The sequence below is a fragment of the Zingiber officinale genome, chromosome 11B (genome assembly GCF_018446385.1).
Source record: "Zingiber officinale cultivar Zhangliang chromosome 11B, Zo_v1.1, whole genome shotgun sequence".
NCBI lineage: Eukaryota > Viridiplantae > Streptophyta > Magnoliopsida > Zingiberales > Zingiberaceae > Zingiber > Zingiber officinale.
In genome coordinates, this window is record NC_056007.1 from 66,515,361 (window position 1) to 66,534,374 (window position 19,014).

At 42.2% G+C, this 19,014-nt stretch overlaps 1 protein-coding gene across 1 annotated transcript; it reads right to left on the bottom strand.

The window, feature by feature from the left end:
• Positions 1 to 15,768: 15,768 nt before the first annotated feature.
• Positions 15,769 to 16,826, bottom strand: LOC122033401 (chlorophyll a-b binding protein 3, chloroplastic-like). Its single transcript, XM_042592407.1, has 2 exons — positions 16,623 to 16,826; positions 15,769 to 16,534 (listed from the first exon to the last, which is right to left on the bottom strand). The coding sequence occupies exons 1-2, from the start codon at positions 16,755 to 16,757 to the stop codon at positions 15,863 to 15,865; spliced, it is 807 nt and encodes a 268-aa protein (XP_042448341.1). The 5' UTR covers positions 16,758 to 16,826; the 3' UTR covers positions 15,769 to 15,862.
• Between the last annotated feature and the right edge of the window lie 2,188 nt (positions 16,827 to 19,014).

A 19,014-nucleotide genomic window follows, 5' to 3' on the forward strand; every position in this document is an offset into this window, starting at 1 on the left:
GTAGTCCAGTCAGTCGGACTTTGACGCCTCTTTCGACTGGACTTAAAGGGGAGGCAAGTGATCCGGTGATAAGGCCGGGGGGCCCTCATGAGGGCAAGGTCAACGACACGTGGAGGTCAACGGTCAAAGGGGGGTCAACCCCATGGGCTCGACGAGCGGGCGGGACAGGCCGATCACTAGGCAATAACCTTCATACGAGAGAACAACCATCTGGCCGTGAGCCCAGATTTACAATGAATAAAAGAAGATCATATGGCCGAACGGATAGTCCGCTCGGCCGAGGTGCAAAGAAAGAGTAACGGCCGAGCAGTCTACCCCCTCGGCCAAGGTGTCAGGCTATGAGAGCCGAGCAGGCGATGACCCTGAACCCTCCCGGACGGACGACCACCTACGCTAGACCAAATGTGAATATCCTGGCCGAGCGGTTTGATGGTCGATCCGGGAAGAGGAAGTCAAAAAGTATGAGACAGTGTGGACGTCATCTTAGTAACCCCTGTCGCTGACAACAGGCATGTTCGAGGACCAGGCCATACTCAGTGTCGTACGACGAGGGATTCTGCTGTCCCATCAAGGAGACGCTCAGACTGTAGCAGTATGGTGTCAGACATGTTCTTCTGACAAGCCCATGCTGCGATATGGTACAGGACACGTGTACACCTCGGGTTGTGTGCACCAAGCTCCCATAGCTCTATATAAGGCCCCTTAGACTTCACCGGAGGGATGAAATCTCTGATCCTAGAATCCACCTTCTTGTTTTTCGTTTGCTTGACTTGAGCGTCGGAGGGTCGTCACCAGGAACCCCTTCCCGGCTCGACTTCTTTGCAGGTTCGCCGGAAGTCGGTGCAAGTGGTCGGAGATCTACGTCAGTATCCGGAGAACGTCACGTACCCAGCGTCCGTTGATTCAGCGACTCGGACAGGATCATATATGATGATAAATGTTCAGTATATATACGGGTCTATAGTACCGCATCTATTATTATCCATGCGCTGAAAATAGATGTCCACTATATATAGAGTTGGTCCCCAAGAATTTAGGATGAAATCTTAATAGAGCTTTTGGTTCTTCATTAACCTAAAATTTTTTAGTACCATCACTCTTAAATCTCTTGGAAAATCTTTCTTTTTCTTTCGTATTCTTTTCCATAAGAATTATTTTTTTAGGATCTAAAGATAAGGATGACTATTCAATAATGAGAGTGACAAAATCATGAAAACCAGTGTGAGTACCTCCACTAATTCAGATCTACCGCTGAATTACAGAACAACAATTCTGCCATTTCTGAATATACATTTCAGAGATGAAGAAAAGGAGTAGTTAGATAGGATTAAGAGGGAATTGTTAGAAATTATAAATAAAAAAATAATCAAAAAGGTTTAAATGTCTTTTGAATGATTAAAGGGTGCATCTAATGAAGAGATAGTATGTCTCTTAGGAAAAGATGCGATCTACATCACCTATTTTGAAATGGATGAATGAGATCTAATTGAACCAAGAGGTTCTTAAATCCTTTCATATGTATAAATAAAGTCTCTCACATACTCATTCATTCACTCACTTCCTTCCAAGCAAAGCAAGCATTGCATTCTTGCATTGGAGAGTTCAAGAAGCTTCCTCGGTTCAGAAGTCTTGTGATTTGCAGTGCTGCTATCGCAAGATAAAAGTCGTTGTATCTTGGGAGACGATTGTCATATTCCGTGAGCACCGTGTGCGGGGAAAATTCATCTTAAAGAGATAGAGTCTAACTCTAGCGTCGACTTAGCCGAAAACAGTGGTATACCATCATTCTGCCTGCACTCAGTTTGCATCAGCAATAAAGGACCCAACATTTTTAAGACAAATTTTCTTCGTGCAAACTGATGGTTGGAATCAACGACGTTCCAACCGCTGTTCTAACCGGAGAGAAGCTGGAAAAGTTCAACGGAGCCAACTTCAAAAGATGGCAGCAGAAGATGTTGTTCTACCTGACAACATTAAACCTCGTACGGTTTTTGCATGAAGACCTACCAGCCTCTATGGAAGGTAATTCCGATGGTAAGGTTGCATACGATGTATGGTCACACGGAGATTTCCTGTGTCGTAACTACGTTTTCAATGCATTGGACAACGCGTTGTATAAGGTGTATTGTTCAATATGTAGGATCATTGCGGTCAGCTTAAAAGGGGGTTGGATATCCTAAAAAAATAAAAAGAAAGACAACCCTTCTCGAACTCTTTAAGCTAACACTTGCATAATGAATAGAGCAAATAAATAAAACATTAAAAGATGAGGCACAAGATATTTACTTGGTTACAACCGATGTGGTTGTTAATCCAAGTAAGATTAAGCACTAAAACTCCTTCAGGCGGAGAAGCCTCTTACAGCGTTGAAGCACAGAAAGCAGAAGCTTAACTACAACTAGAAGTGCACAAGCGTTGGAATTACAAGTAATGAGTTCGTTATCAAGCTTTTGGACCAAGGCTATATTTATAGCCTTCGTCGGGGTGCCTAGAAGGGGTTCCGGGTGCCCTGGGGGGATAAAACTTTATCCCCCAACGTTCAGATCGCGTTTGACGCGATCTGGTCAACAAATCAGGTCTGGGCGCCCAGAAGGGTTCCTGGCGCCCCGGGCTGCTCCGAGTGCCCGGAATGGTTCCAGGCGCCCCGGAGCCTAAAGTCAATAGATGTTGACTTTTTCATCTGGGGACCACTGCTCCGGTTCAGTTCGCCTGAGTCCGGGTCTTTAACTCCGGATCCGCTTGCTTGGGTCATCTCTGCCATCCAGAAAAGGGCTCACCCGAACCCAATTTCCGATCTTCTCGAGCAGCCTTCCACTCCGGCTTCTCGTCCCTCGGAGTCGTCGCGTGCTTCCTTCTCGTCCACCAGCATACTCATCCGCAGTCTTCGTCCCTCGGTCGCACCCCGTGCCAACCTTCTCGCTAGCTGCGTCTCTTGCTTCCCGAGCAATCTTCCGCTACGGCTTTCATCCCTAGGAACCACCGCACGCTTCCTTCTCATCCGCCGGTGTACTCTTCCGCAGCGCCTCGTCCCTCGGACGCACCGCGTGCCGTCCTTCTCGCTAGCTGCGTCTTCCACTCGAGTACCTATGCTCCTAAGCTCCTGCACACTTAGACACAAGGTTAGAAACACACAGGACCAACTTAACTTGTTGATCACACCAAAACAACCTTGGGGTTCCAACACAATAGAGACGGCAAAATCTCTATGGGAGTCACTTGAAAAGAAATACAAAATCGAAAGCGCCGAGTTGAAGAAATTCATCATCGGGCGATTTCTGAATTTCAAAATGTTGGATTCCAAGAACGTAACATCTCAAGTCCAAGACATGCAACTGATAATGCATGATCTGGATGCCGAAGGCATGAAGCTGAACGAGTCGTTCAAAGTATCCGCGATAATCGAGAAACTCCCTCCGTCGTAGAAGGATTTCAAAAATTACCTAAAACACAAGCAAAAGGAGATAAGACTTGAAGACCTAATCCTGAGGCTATGAATAGAGGAAGATAATCAAAAGACGTCTGACTCCAGAGGAACGAAGCGGGCAGTCGACGAGATGTCCAACCTGACTAAGCCAAAAGTCAAAAAGTCGAAGCTATCCAAAAAGAATGTCAAAGGCAAGAAATTCAAGGACACTTGCTACAATTGCGGAAAGCCAAGACACATGTCCGAGGATTGCAGACGCCCGAAGAAACCAACCAAGAGTCAGAAGGATGCTGCGAACCAAGTCGTAACTTCTGACGACATGGAATTGAATCTCACTACGATCGTGTTTGAAGCCAACACGGTGGTGGATAACCTGAAGTAGTGGTGGATCGATACTGGAGCAACCCATCATATCTGTTCTGATAAGACGATGTTCTCCAAGTATACTCCGATAAGTGGAAGAAAGCTCTATATGGGCAATTCCATGACATCCCCGATTATTGGACTCGGGAAAGTTGTTCTGAAAATGACGTCTGGGAAAGAGCTAACGCTCATTGATGTGCTCCATGTTCCCGACATCAGGAAAAACCGAGTTTCTGGATCATCACTTGTAAAGGTCGGTTTCAGACTAGTGTTCCAGTCAAACAACTTTGTACTTACGAAAAATAGTGTATTCGTAGGTAAAGGGTACTTAGAACAGAGTCTGTTCAAAATGATTGTAATGACTATACACCGTGAATTTGATGGTAATAAAATAGAAGTTTCCAGCTATGTTGTTGAGTGTTTTAATTTGCGGCATGATCGACTTGGGCATGTCAATAATAATACTCTGAAACGTCTCGTCAAGTTAAATTTATTACCAAACGTCAATGTTGACGAAACACACAAATGTGAAGCTTGTGTGGAAGCAAAAATGACAAGACTACCTTTTCATTCGGTGGAAAGGTCTATGACTCTTCTAGAGTTAATACATAGTGATCTATATGACTTAAAATTCGTGCATACTAGAAGAGGTAAAAATGTATTTTATTACTTTTATCGATAACTACACGAGGTTCTGTTATGTCTTTTTTTTAAGAAGTAAAGATGAAGCCTTAGAATCTTTCAGAACCTATAAAACAGAAGTTGAAAATCAACTTGATAAACGAATTAAAATAATTCGTAGTGATAGAGGAGGAGAATATGGTGCACCATTTGATGAGCTTTGTTCAGAATCTGGCATTATCCATCAAATAACGGCGCCTTACTTGCCTCAATCAAATGGTGTTGTCGAACGTAAAAATCGGACACTAAAAGAAATGATGAATGCCTTGTTGATAAATTTAGGCTTACCCCAGAACTTGCGGGGGGAAGCTATACTATCAGCAAACCACATTCTCAACAAAATCCCTCACAAGAAAAATGATAAAACACCATATGAACTATAAAAATGTCGCGAGCCATCGTACAAATACCTAAAGGTATGGGGGTGCTTAGCAAAGGTCGAAGTACCTAAGCCAATGCAAGTAAAGATCGGACCTAAAACGTTAGATGCGATATTTGTCGGATGTGCCCATAATAGTAGTGCATATCAATTCATAGTTCACAAGTCAGACATTCCTGATATTCATGTGGGAACAACCATAGAATCTCAGAATGCGATATTCTTTGAAAATATATTCCCAAATAAGGAGGGAAATATTCAAAGTGATAACAACGGAAGTCCTAACGAAAATGACATTTCTGAACTTAGTTGTCATAAAAAGACTATTGACAATCAAAGAGAAAAGTCACGTCGGAGCAAACGAGCTAGAGTTGAGAAATCGTTCGGGTCAGACTTCATGACTTTTATGTCGGAAATGGACCCAAGAACATTAAGCGAAGCTCTCTCTAGTTCCGACGCCCCAATGTGGAAAGAAGCCGTCAATAGTGAAATCGAGTCCATCATGAATAATCATACTTGGAAATTAGTAGACCTTCCTTCTGGTACCAAACCATTAGATTGTAAGTGGATACTAAAACGCAAGTATAAAGCTGATGGATCAATTGACAAGTATAAGGCCAGACTTGTAGCCAAAGGGTACAAGCAAAAGGAATGCCTTGACTACTTTGATACCTACTCACCAGTGACAAGGATTACATCCATATGAGCGCTGATAGCCATCGCAGCACTGTATGACCTTGAAATACACCAAATGGATGTTAAGACTGCATTATTAAATGGTGAGTTGGAAGAAGAAATCTATATGTAGCAACCTGAGGGGTTAGTAGCTCCAAGAAGAGAGAAAAAGGTGTGTCGACTTATTAAGTCATTGTACGGACTTAAACAAGTGCCTAAACAATGGCACGAAAAATTTGACAAAATAATGCTGTCAAATGAATTCAAAATAAATCAATGTGACAGATGTATTTATGTCAAAAACACACCTGAAGGTCATGTAATGATCTATTTATATGTAGACAACATGCTTATTATTGGTGCAATATCCCTAGGTCAAGGATGACCTGGTTGACTAAGCTTGAGTTGTCTCAAGCTTGAGTCTTTATGTTTGGGTTTCGATGTTTGACAATACAGATAATACGTGGAGACATCCGATTGGGGAGATTGCTGGAGTAATTCCCCTCTGGTTAGGGTTTGACCAGTCTGAGTTTGAAGAAGAGTCAAGTAGGTCAAGATTGACCGGATACTTTACTGGGAAGTCCTAGTGAGTGAAGCTAGGCAGAAAGAAAAATCCTGGTGAGTGAAGCCAGGTGAAAGACCTAGTGACTGAAGCTAGGCAGTTGGAAAATCCTAGTGAGTGAAGCTAGGTGAAAGTCCTGGTGAGTGAAGCCAGGCAGGTGGAAAGTCCCGGTGAGTGAAGCCGGGCAGTGGAAAAATCGTGGTGAGTGAAGCCAGGTGAAAATCCTAGTCGTTGAAGTTAGGTGAAAGTCCTGGTGAGTGAAGCCAGGCAGATGGGAAGTCCTAGTGAGTGAAGCTAGGCAGATGGAAGGACTTGGTGAGTGAAGCCAGGCAGATGGGAAGTCCTAGTGAGTGAAGCTAGGCAAATGGATGGACCTGGTGAGTGAAGCCAAGCATGTGAAAATCTAGGTGGGTCAAGGTTGACCGGACACCTGTGTTTGGAAGTCCAAGTGGGTCAAGGTTGACTGAACACCTGGTGTTTGGAAGTCCAAGTGGGTCATGGAGGACCAGACACTTGGCATGAGATGGTAAGTCCAAGTGGGTCAAGATTGACCGGACACTTGGCGCAAAGAGAAAGTCCAGATGGGTCAAAAGTTGACCGAATTCTTAGCGGTCGTAAGTCCAATATGGAGTTGGCATGGAACTAGGAAGTTCGGACGTAGTAAACTTCCGAAGGCCATAACTTTTGACTTGAATATCGGAATGAGGTGATCTCGGATGCGAAACGAAGCTAATTTCAAGATCTATCCAGTTTTATACTTTCCAATCGATTGGCCAATCGATTAGGGGGTTCAATCGATTGGTTGACGTGAATTCGTGCAAAAATGGGCTGAATCGATTGGGTAATCGATTGAAACTTCCCCAATCGATTGGTCGATCGATTGGGAGAGTTTTTGAGTGAATAGTGAGCTTATAAATCGATCCGTTGATCGATTGAAACCTCCAATCGATCGGGAAATCGATTGGGAGGCTGGAAAATCACATGATAGCTCTGGAAATCGCGCGAGACACGTTGAATCGATTGGACAATCGATTCAAGTGTTTTTCGAAAGAACAGAGGTGCTCTGGATCGATCGACCGATCGATCCAAAACCTCCCCAATCGATTGGGAGTAATTCAATCGATTGAGATTCGACCGTTGGTGCAGGTTTTAGCCATTGGCGTGCGATTCCTTCGTCACTTCTTTGATTCTTTTCCACGGGCGATTACAGTAGCTCTCTACAGCGATCTTTTCTTCCTCACCGCCAGTACTTGAAGGTTCTTGGAGGCTCATCCAAGTCAAGAGGCGAGTTGCGACAACAAGAAGAAGAAGCTATGATTTTCATTATAATCTTGTAAGATTCATTTGTATTTTGCTTCTTTCTTTCTCATTGTTGTATTGTGAGGTTGTAAGGCTTATCCGCCTTCGGTAGTTACCAAGAAGGAGTGTTTTTATAGTGGAGAGCGCGTGAGTGTGTGGATCCTTGGACAGTCACCTCTTCTTGAGGTGGATATCAAGTAAATCCCTAGAGTTAATGTTGTTGTTTGTGTTTCTTGTATTTCCGCTGCACATCATCCCAAGAAGCGAGCAACGACGATCGTGACGAGCTATTCACCCCCCTCTAGCTATATTTCGGTCCCAACAAGTGGTATCAGAGCAAGGTCACTCTTCATCGGAATCATCGCCGGAAGGGGCAACAAACTAGAAGGTATAGAAGTTGGAGCAAATTCTATCAAGTCAAAGACGTCATCATCAAGCTCAACTTCAAATGGAATTCGGAGATGGATTCAGATTCGACACGAGGGTGCCTCCACCATATATATCCATGAGTTTCGATTCTTGGAAATCAAGAATCAAAAACTTTCTTATGATGGAGATAGAGCAATGGGTTGCTCTCAAGGAAGGCTTCGAGGCTCCAAGAAATTCAAAGGGCAAGATCCTCAAGAAGAGCAAATGGAGCAAAGAGAAAATTCAAAGGAGTGAGGCAAATGATAAAGTGACCAAGCTATTGATCAATTTGTTGCCAAGCAATATTTTGGCTCAAATTGGAGAATTCGAGAATGCCAAGGAGCTATGGAGCAAAGTGGCAAAAATACATGAGATCCCCTCCACTGTACAAAATAATGAAGAATCCAAAGAGGGCGAACCATTAGAGCAAGACCAAGAGCAAGAGAACTCCGAAGTTGAGAGATGCTCAACTTCTAAAGAAGAAGAAGTCCAAGAAGCTTCATCTTCAAAGGAATACAATGAAAAGAGCAAAGAGGGAGCATACTCTTTGTTCCATATACAAGATAAAGATGAAGAAGCCTCCACCTCTAGGATTGAGGGGGAGCGACTTTCGGTGACGCCGGATCAAGAAGAAGGAGAAGCTTCTACATCCGTGTCAAAAGGAGAAGAAGATGATGTATCCTCCAAAAATCAAGAGACGTCAAATGGAGGATCAAGTGTCATCCCTACATGTGAAGGTATAAATATTTCATCTAAAAATAAAGATCATATCATATGTTTTGAATGTAGGGGACATGGGCACTACAAAAGTAAGTGTCCTAAATTGGCCAAGAAAAAGGGTCAAGTGGCACCAAAGGGCAAGGAGAAGCCCAAGGAGACCGCTCCCGGAACAAAGAAGAGCAAGGAGCACATTATGTGCTTTTCTTGCAATCAAAAGGGACACTATCGGAGTCAATGTCCCAAGGGAAAGAAAGCGGTCAAGGCTCAAGGAGGAAGCACAACTCAAGGGGGAGCCTCCAAGGTAAAACGCAAGGTATCATTTGTTGAGCCTACCCCTTTAAATAATGGTAAAAATCATGCTAGTTCTAATTTATATCATTTTAATGCTATTTACCATAAAAATAGGAAGCATGATAGCATTAAGGAAAAACATGTAGCTCTTCATGCTAAGACTACCACACCTAGGTCTAGGAAGGTAGATAAAAATTTAGGCAAGAATTCTAAGGATTTTAGTTATAAGCCTAAAAATAAAATTGCTCAAGGATTAAATGAAAAAACCAAAAAATTAAGAATTTAATGAGAGAAAATCAAGTCTTGATGTCAAGACTTGATAAATTAGAAAAGACCCTAAAAAGGATGAAAAAAATCCTAAAGGGCAAAATGAGAAAAATCTAGGTTTAGGACAACAAGGGTCATCCAAGGGTCATAGAGGTTTGGGATACAAACCTAAAACCAAAAAGGATGTGTCTTCTTACCATAGAGTTCCATATAGTTATGGAACTAACCCTAGGCCTAATGGTCAAGTCAAAAATACAAGAGAAGTTATCCCTAGAAGTATTTTTGCAATAACAAATGTGACTAAGACTTCTAAGAAGTCTAAGAAAGTCACTAGGAAGGTCACAAGGGAAGAAATCCTTAGAGTTGATCTAGAAAAAGTGACCAAGGCTTCTAAGAAGTCTAACAAGGTCACTAAGAAGGTATCTAGGGAAGTTATCCCTGGTGAGTACCTAGAGCATCTAAGGAGCTCCAATAGGTTTTGGGTTCCTAGGAGCATTTTCTCTACCCCTTAGATGGGATAGAGAATGTCGACTCCGATTAGAAGGGTAGTTAACCCAATTTTGATGAAGTTGACACTCGGAGAGCATTTTCAAGGTTATTATTATTAACCTTTGAAAATGAAAAGGACTATCATTTACTTCTTAAATGGAGTAAAATGTGTCATAGTTTGAGTATTTGGATATAATTTTAATTGGCACAAGAGATCAAGTGTAAAGAAATGCCAAGTTGGGATTTTGGTATTTTATTGGGAAGTTAAAAGCAAATCTAAGCCTTATTTTAACTTGTTACTCTTTAAAAGAGTAAATTGTGCCAAAATTTGAGGAATATGCTTAACTTAAATTGGCAAATATAGGAAAAGTAAAAGAAATGTCAATTTGGGTTTTGGCATTTTGTTGGGAAATCTTGGGCAATCTAGGTTTAAATTTTAAGATTAGCTAAGGTTTAAGGATACTTAGATAGTTAATCTAGGTATTCTATTTATGCTAATTTGCCATGTTTCGTTTGTTCATAAGATGCCATGACATCATATTTTGTATTCATATTTTATTATGAAAAATATAAAAATACCATGTCATGTCATACATACGTCATGTAGTTATAGGAAATTTTCTTTTGAGAATTATTCATCTTTGATGTATGCCATAACGCATCATGCATTATTTTAATTACTTACAAATTAAGGACAAATGAAATTCATTAACAAGTAACATCCTTGGTGGATGTTCATAATCTCAAAATGTCTAGACAGATATGCATGATCCCTAGATTAGGGCACAACCAAAAGTTTACATCTCACTAAAGAACTATAAGGTGACTTGTATGCGGTTTCGGACACATTAAATACAAGTGAGATGTTAGGATGATGAACAAAATTCAAGATGTTGATTTAGTGCATTTTTTTGAGTTTTAAGTACATCAAAACACATAGTTATGTGTTTTCCAATCATTGGGAAAGCTAATGTACAAGTCATGTGCATTGAACCTAAAGAATATGGTTGGATATTGGTTTTGAAAATGATTTTAAATATACTTTGGAAACATTGATGAAGGCTATCTTTTGATAGTAATCATCATTGAATAGTTGAGCACAAACTTGGAAGAAAACATTAAAGTTTTTACAAGTTCCCAAGTTTGTGTCAATCTTTGAAAATAGAAAGTATTTTCATAGAAAACTATTTTTCCTTGAAAGTATATACCCTAAGGATTGTCTACATGAATTTTCATGACTCTCGAATTTTGTAGAATTTTTGGGGACTTTCTGAAATTGACTAAAAATGTATTTCAGCATTTTCAGAGCTTCAATCGATCACCCGATCGATTGGAGTGCCTCAATCGATCGGGCGATCGATTGAGAAGGCATTTCTTGCGAGCAGAAGCTCGCTGGATCGATCCACCTATCGATCCACGCAGCCTAAATTGATCAGTGGATCGATTCAGCTGGGTTCAATCGATTGGGACCCAACTCCATTCGATTGAAATGCTGAGTTTGGCTGAGTAAGCTAGATTTCAGCATTTTTAGTCTAAGTAATCATTCCTTACCCCTCAAACACATTTGTATACATTTAGGGGGTATTTTCATGATGAAAACAAGGATGGATTGGTTAAGGAAGACTAAATAGAGGTTTAGGTTGAGGTTTGGTTTCAATATTAAATTTTTGAACCTCAAAACTTCTAAATTTGGGTTTCCTATATGTTTAGATATTTCAAGTCATTGTTGGTGTAATGACAAAAGTTTAAAGTATGTCTTTAGGGGGAGTTACTCTTTAAGGACATGAAAATCTATTTTTTCATATACCTTGGAAGGTGGTAAACCTTCTTTAACGTAAATGCTCAAAGTTGAGCTTTTCAAATACGATGAGGAGTGAATATCTTCATTGTTTAGTTGTTCGTGCTCAAGGGTGAGCGTTGGAGATAATGAAGAGTATGAGACCTTCATTATCGTGTTGAACACAATGAGTGAAGTTGTGAACAATGGTGAGTGACTCTTCAGGGGGGGAGTTTTTGATGTGTGCCAATAGGGGGATAATGTGTGATTTAAGTTAGGCCTTCATTACCTATAGAGGGAGTTTGCCCTCTAGGAAAGGGGGAGAATGAAGGAAATCCTCATTCATACATTGGCATGAAAGAAGTTGAGGCTATGAGATTAGCCTAACTTAAAGGTATTGTCAAACATAAAAAAGGGGGAGATTATTGGTGCAATATCCCTAGGTCAAGGATGACCTGGTTGACTAACCTCGAGTTGGCTCAAACTTGAGTCTTTATGTTTGAGTTTCGATGTTTGACAATACAAATAATATGTGGAGACATCCGATTAGGGAGATTGCTGGAGCAATTCCCCTCTAGTTAGAGTTTGACCAGTCTAAGTTTGAAGAAGAGTCAAGTAGGTCAAGATTGACCGGATACTTGACTGGGAAGTCCTAGTGAGTGAAGCTAGGCAGAAAGAAAAATCCTGGCGAGTGAAGCCAGGTGAAAGACCTAGTGACTGAAGCTAGGCAGTTGGAAAATCCTAGTGAGTGAAGCTAGGTGAAAGTCCTGGTGAGTGAAGCCAGGTAGGTGGAAAGTCCCGGTGAGTGAAGTCAGGCAGTGGAAAAATCCTGGTGAGTGAAGCCAGGTGAAAATCTTAGTGGTTGAAGCTAAGTGAAAGTCCTGGTGAGTGAAGTCAGGCAGATGGGAAGTCCTAGTGAGTGAAGCTAGGCAGATGGAAGGACCTGGTGAGTGAAGCCAGGCAGATGGGAAGTCCTAGTGAGTGAAGCTAGGCAGATGGAAGGACCTGGTGAGTGAAGCCAGGCATGTGGAAATCTAGTTCGGTCAAGGTTGACCGGACACCTGGTGTTTAGAAGTCCAAGTGGGTCATGGAGGACCAGACACTTAACGCAAAGAGAAAGTCTAGATGGGTCAAAAGTTGACCAAATTCTTAGCGATCGTAAGTCCAATAGGGAGTTGGCATGGAACTAGGAAGTTCGGACGTAGTAAACTTCCGAAGGCCATAACTTTTAACTCGGATATCGGAATAAGGTGATCTTGGATGCGAAACGAAGAAAATTTCAAGCTCTATCTAGTTTTCTACTTTCCAATCAATTGTCCAATCGATTGGGGGGTTCAATCGATTGGTTGACGCGAATTCGTGCAGAAATGGGCTGAATCGATTGGGTAATCGATTGAAACTTCCCCAAACGATTGGGAGAGTTTTTGAGTGAATAGTGAGATTCTGAATCGATCTGTTGATCGATTGAAACCTCCAATCGATCGGGCAATCGATTGGGAGGCTGGAAAATCACATGATAGATCTGGAAATCGCACGAGACACGTTGAATCGATTGGACAATCGATTCAAGTGTTTTCCGAGAGCACAGAGGCACTCTGGATCGATCGACCGATCGATCCAAAGCCTCCCCAATCAATTGGAAGCAATCCAATCGATTGGGATTCGACCGTTAGCGCAGGTTTTAGCCGTTAGCATGCGATTCCTTCGGCACTTCTTCGATTCTTCTCCACGGGCGATTACAGCAGCTCTCCACAGCGATCTTTTCTTCCTCGCCGCCAGTTCTTGAAGGTTCTTGGAGGCTCATACAAGTCAAGAGGCGAGTTGCAACAAGAAGAAGAAGCTAGGGTGTTCATTGTAATCTTGTAAGATTCATTTGTATTTTACTTCTTTCTTTCTTATTGTTGCATTGTGAGGTTGTAAGACTTATCCGCCTTCAGTAGTTACCGAGAAGGAGTGTTTTTATTGTGGAGGGTGCGTGAGTGTGTGGATCCTTGGACTAGTTATCTCTTCTTGAGGTGGATACCAAGTAAATCCCTAGAGTTAGCGTTGTTGTTTGTGTTTCTTGTATTTTCGCAGCACATCATCCCAAGAAGCGAGCAACGACGAGCACGATGATCGCGACGAGCTATTCACCCCCCCCCCCCTCTAGCTACATTTCGGTCCCAACACTTATAATGGGCAGTAATCATGAGGTAATCATACAAAGAAAATGTTGACCAAGAATTTCGATATGAAAGGCATGGGTCTAGCAGATGTTATATTGGGAATTAAAATTCTCAGGATATCCGATGGGATAATTTTGACACAATCCCATTATGTAGAGTCAGTATTGAAAAGGTTCAATGCAAACGATCTCTCTACAGTGAAAAACACCTATGGATCTAAGTCAACACTTAGCGAAAAACATGGTGAGCCCATATCGCAATTGGAATATTCTCGGATAATAGATAGCTTGATGTATCTCACAAACTGCACACGTCCGGATATTACCTGTATGGTCAACAAGATGAGTCATTTTACGAGTAATCCAAATGACACCCATTGGAAAACATTGATGCGAGTTCTTAGATATTTGAAATATACTATGAACTATGGTTTACATTACGGAAAGAATCTCGCTGTCTTAGAGGGATATTGTGATACTAATTGGATATCAGATACAAAAGATTCCAAATCCACTAGTGGGTATGTATTCACAATCGGTGGAGGAGCAGTATCTTGGAAATCCATAAAGCAGACATGCATAGCTCGGTCAACTATGGAATCTAAGTTTATAGCATTAGACAAAGCAGCTGAAGAAGCTGAATGTCTGCGAAATTTCTTGGAAGATATTCTGAACTGGACGAAACCCGTGCCCGCCGTACTTATACACTGTGATAGTCAATCGGCGGTTGGAAGGACACAGAGTAGTATGTATAATAGTAAGTCTCGACATATACGTCATAGACACAATACCATTAGGCAGTTGACCTCGAACAGAGTCATTGCAATCAACTATGTCAAGTCCAAAGATAATTTGGCAGATCCTCTTATGAAGAGGCTAAGTCGAGATTAAGTATACTGCTCATCGAGAGGAATGAGATTAAAAATCTACAACTAAAAACGACTATAGTGGTAACCTAACCTTGTTGACTGGAGATCCCAAGATCTTGGTTCAATGGGTTAATGAAGTTACAGAAGTTGTGTTACAGCACACGAGATATATTATCATTATCTCTATCCCAATCCTAGGATGAACTTGTGCTGTCCTACCACATGTAGTGAGATTCAACTTATGATTTTAATTACTTCTATACCTTTATAAGGTGGAGTATAGTAGGATATTCTTGATAAAAGTGTCACCTATGTGAGTGTGAAAACTGGTTGTTTCAATAAAACACTCATGAATCCAAGATGGTATCCATGGCCAAAATGGAACCAACCATGAGAACCCAAAGTAAGTGAGATAAATCTTTGTGTGAGTGTTATTATCTTAGTATACAAAAACAGCCGAGCAGTTCAAGACATCACGTTCACTGCGCAGCCTAGTATGCTCGATAGCATTCCACTATGGAAGGTTCAAAGTCACAAGCTACCTCTCCCGATGCATTGACTTATCGATTGAACTCTCCTTAAGTGATAACATGCATGCATTATTTTCCATTTATATGGAGGATTGTTAGAAATTATAAATGAAAAAATAATCAAAAAGGTTTAAATGCCTTTTGGATGATTAAAGGTGCATCTAATGAAGAGGTAGTATGTCTCTTAGGAAAGGATGCGATCTACATCACCTATTTTGAAATGGATGGATGAGATCTAATTGAGCCAAGAGGTTCTTATACCCTTTCATATGTATAAATAAAGTTCCTTACATACTCATTCATTCATTCACTCACTTCCTTCTAAGCAAAGCAAGCATTGCATTCTTGCATTAGAGAGTTCAAGAAGCTTCCTTGGTTCAGAGGTCTTGTGATTTGCAGTGCTGTTATCGCAAGATAAAAGTCGTTGTATCTTGGGAGACGATTATCGTATTCCGTGAGCACCATGTGCGGGGCAAATTCATCTTAAAGAGATGGAGTCTAACTCTAACCTCGACTTAGCCGAAAACGATGGTATACTATCATTCTGCCTACACTCAGTTTGCATCAGCATTCAGCATTCAGCATTCAGCAATAAAGGACCCAACAAGAATTACTTAGGTCGCTTGACTAGCTTGTTTTAATTTTGTCTTGTTTTGTAACATGTAATGTTATTACTACATTGCGACTCTTAAAAATTGAAATCAAGCCATTGCAACCAGATTTGTAATCCGAATGGAAGTATAAAATTGTGGCAAAAGGTCAATATGTTTGCCCCCAGCGCCCCGTCAATCCGAATGGAAGCATAAAATTGTGGCAAAAGGTCAATACGTTTGCCCCCAGCGCCCCGTCAATCCGAATGAAAGCATAAAATGAAGTAACATCAATGCACGATGATAGAACAACGTACATACAACACATCAATTCCAACTCTGCTTCTTACAAATGTCAAGTTACAGCATAGGAATTAAGAGCCCGGCGCAAACTTGGTGGCGTAAACCCACGCATTGTTGGCCACCGGATTGTCCAGATGATCCAACAGGTTCTCCAGCGGCCCCTTCCCTGTCACGATCGCCTGCACGAAGAAGCCGAACATGGAAAACATCGCCAGCCGACCGTTCTTGATCTCCTTCACCTTCAGCTCCGCGAAGGCGACAGGGTCGTCGGCGAGGCCCAGCGGGTCGAAGTAGGTGCCTCCGGGGTACAGATCGTCGCCCTCGCCCACTCCGGGGAGACCGTTGATGCGGTACCCCTCGACCAGCCCCATGAGGATGACCTGACACCCCAGCACGGCGAGGATGCTCTGCGCGTGCACCAGGTTGGGGTTGCCCAGGTAGTCGAGGCCGCCCTCGGAGAAGATCTGCGACCCGGCCTTGAACCACACTGGCTCCTTGAACTGCACCCGCAGCCACTTCTGCAGCACCTCCGGCGTGATGCACCCAAACGCCCCCAACATCGCCCACCTCCCGTGGATCACCTCCAGAGCACGGTTCTTGGCGAAGGCTTCCGGGTCAGCAGACAGCCCCGCGGTGTCCCACCCGTAGTCGCCGGGGAACTCGCCGGTGAGGTACGACGGTGTCTGAGCCGAGAAAGGTCCCAGGTACTTAACACGGTCCGGGCCGTACCACAGCTCGTTCCCCTGAATATGATTCACCGTTAGCAATCATACACGCGCCGCGCATCTGTTTGTGATAATTCCTTGGTAAATTGAAAAAGCTTAAGCTTACCATGGTGAACTTTCCTTTTCCCACGGGAACAAAATCTCTGAGGGAGTGGCCATTTGATGGCCGGGTTTGGCCGAGGAAGGTGCTGACGACGGTGGCGGCACGAGAAGAAGCTGCCGTGAGAGTTGCTGCCGCCATCTGTGGATGTCTGTTGTGGTTGCAGGTGTGGCTGAGCTTCTGGTGGAAGGAATTGACAAGGAATGGAGGCCGCGGGAGGCGTATGTAAGAGCACGGTAGTGGTGAGCGATATGGACACGAGTGCGAGGTAGAGATTTTCTGGAATTTGCTGGGGCCAATGAGAGTGCTCCGTTAGATTTGGTACATACCCAGCTCAGCCCATTCTATCTGACTGGTTATCTTCTAGCTTGATTAACCAATCATGGACTTTCTCTCTTATTTGGAACTATATATTCTCGGAGATTCAGCTACCAGATTGAGAATCTACTCCACAGAGTAAAATTCTTGGGGAAGAATCCGTCAAGATTCCAGGAAATGCCGAGCATATACTTTGATTGCGTCTTGGAGATCCCCGTGTACTACTTTCAGTGTACAAATTAAAAATAAAAAACAAAAACATTCATCAGATACAAAAATTCTCATGAAATAATTTTATTAAAAAAAAACTTATATCTATCAGATCAGGAACTTAAAACAAAATTTACTATGCCAATGCAATTAAAGGTAAAGAATTAAAGATAAAATTTATTAAAGAATTAAAGGTATTTCATCAAATTTTTTTAAATAATATAATAATAAAAAGTATGATGTCAAAATTTATCAGAATGATTATTTTATCAATTTAAATTAATAGTAAAAAAAATTGAAATAAATTAAAAAAAATGAAGGGAAAAATGAAAGCTGTAATAATAATTTTTAAACGAAAATGATATATAATTTTGCTTTTAAAAAGGATTCCCTTTGACTGATTAGTAGTTGCACCAATTTAAAACAGTACCTGCTCTGATACCACATGTTGGATCGTGGCGCACGTGAGAAGGGGCGGGGAGGAAAGGGGGGGGGTGAATCACGTGGGTTTTAAAACTTGTTTTCTTTTAAATATTAAAAGCAGAATATGTAGCGAAAAATGAAAATGAGAAAGTAAAAAAATCAAAACATAAGAAAACACAGACGACTTTTACTTGGTTCGGAGTCTTCGATGACTCCTACTCCAAGGCCTAGGTCCTGTAGACCTATCGATGGACAATCCACTAAAAACCTCTTTCGGTACCCCCAGAAGAGAGAATCGAGTACAAAAAGGTTAGGTCAAGTGCAATACACTGCACTTGCCCTTTTATAATAATTAAGTACAAAGACAAAGTTACTAATAGTCTTATGGATTAAAATGAGAGCTCTTCTTGTGTTGATGTCTATCTGCCGGGTGCGACCGGAACTCCTCGGATCAGTCGTCGGACTCAGCAGCTTTGTAGTAGAGTCGTAGCAGCAATCGGAAGCTTGAATGAATGCACAATAACTTGTATGGAGTTGTTGTATAAGTGCCTACTCGAGACTGTCTTATAAAGGGCTTGGAGGGCGCCTCTAATAGCCATGGAAGGCGCCTCCAATGAGGCAAAAGCTATCCCGATTTCCTTGGCACTTATCCGTAGCAAAGTCAAATTTTATCCGTGGAGGGCATCTTCCATAGCCATGGGAGGTGCCTTCCATGAATAGTACCGAGGTGCCTTCCATAGCCATGGAGGGCGCCCTCGGGTACTATTCACCCGAAGGTAGCTTGCTTACTTGCTTGCTTTCTTGCCCTGCAACAAATGTGTTAGTCCAAATACCCTGCAAGACAAGTGTTAGCACAATATAATAAATAGAGTAATTAGTTTATGTCCTTCTAGGACCAAGAACTAGTCAAGATCTCAGTCTAGGAATCCCAAATGGACCTAAACTGGACCGACGCCTGGTGTCCCTCAATTGGGGCACATCCTCACAGTCACTCTCTTCCAATGACTTACCTTCACTTACCATTTGCCAAACATCCGATCAGTCTGTCGACCTCTCTGGACTTCCTGCTAGCTATCCGATTAGCCCGTCAACCTAGCTGAACTTCCCTACAATACTGAGTTAGCACAATAGATAAAATGGTAAGGTAAAACAGTGTTAACAGAATTCAAGTATAACCTAGGGTTATCTCCCCCTAGGGTTGCCTAGCTTCACTCACTAGGGCTTCCATTGCCTACCTTCACTCACTAGGACTTCCTCCACCTAGCTTCACTCACTAGGGTTCAACTTCACTCACCAGGACTTCCACCACTTAGTTTCACTCACTAGGGCCTAGCTTCACTCACCAGGACTTCCACTACCTAGCTTCACTCACTAGGGTCTGACTTCACTCACCAGGACTTCCACCACTTAGCTTCACTCACTAGGGTCTAACTTCACTCACCAGGAT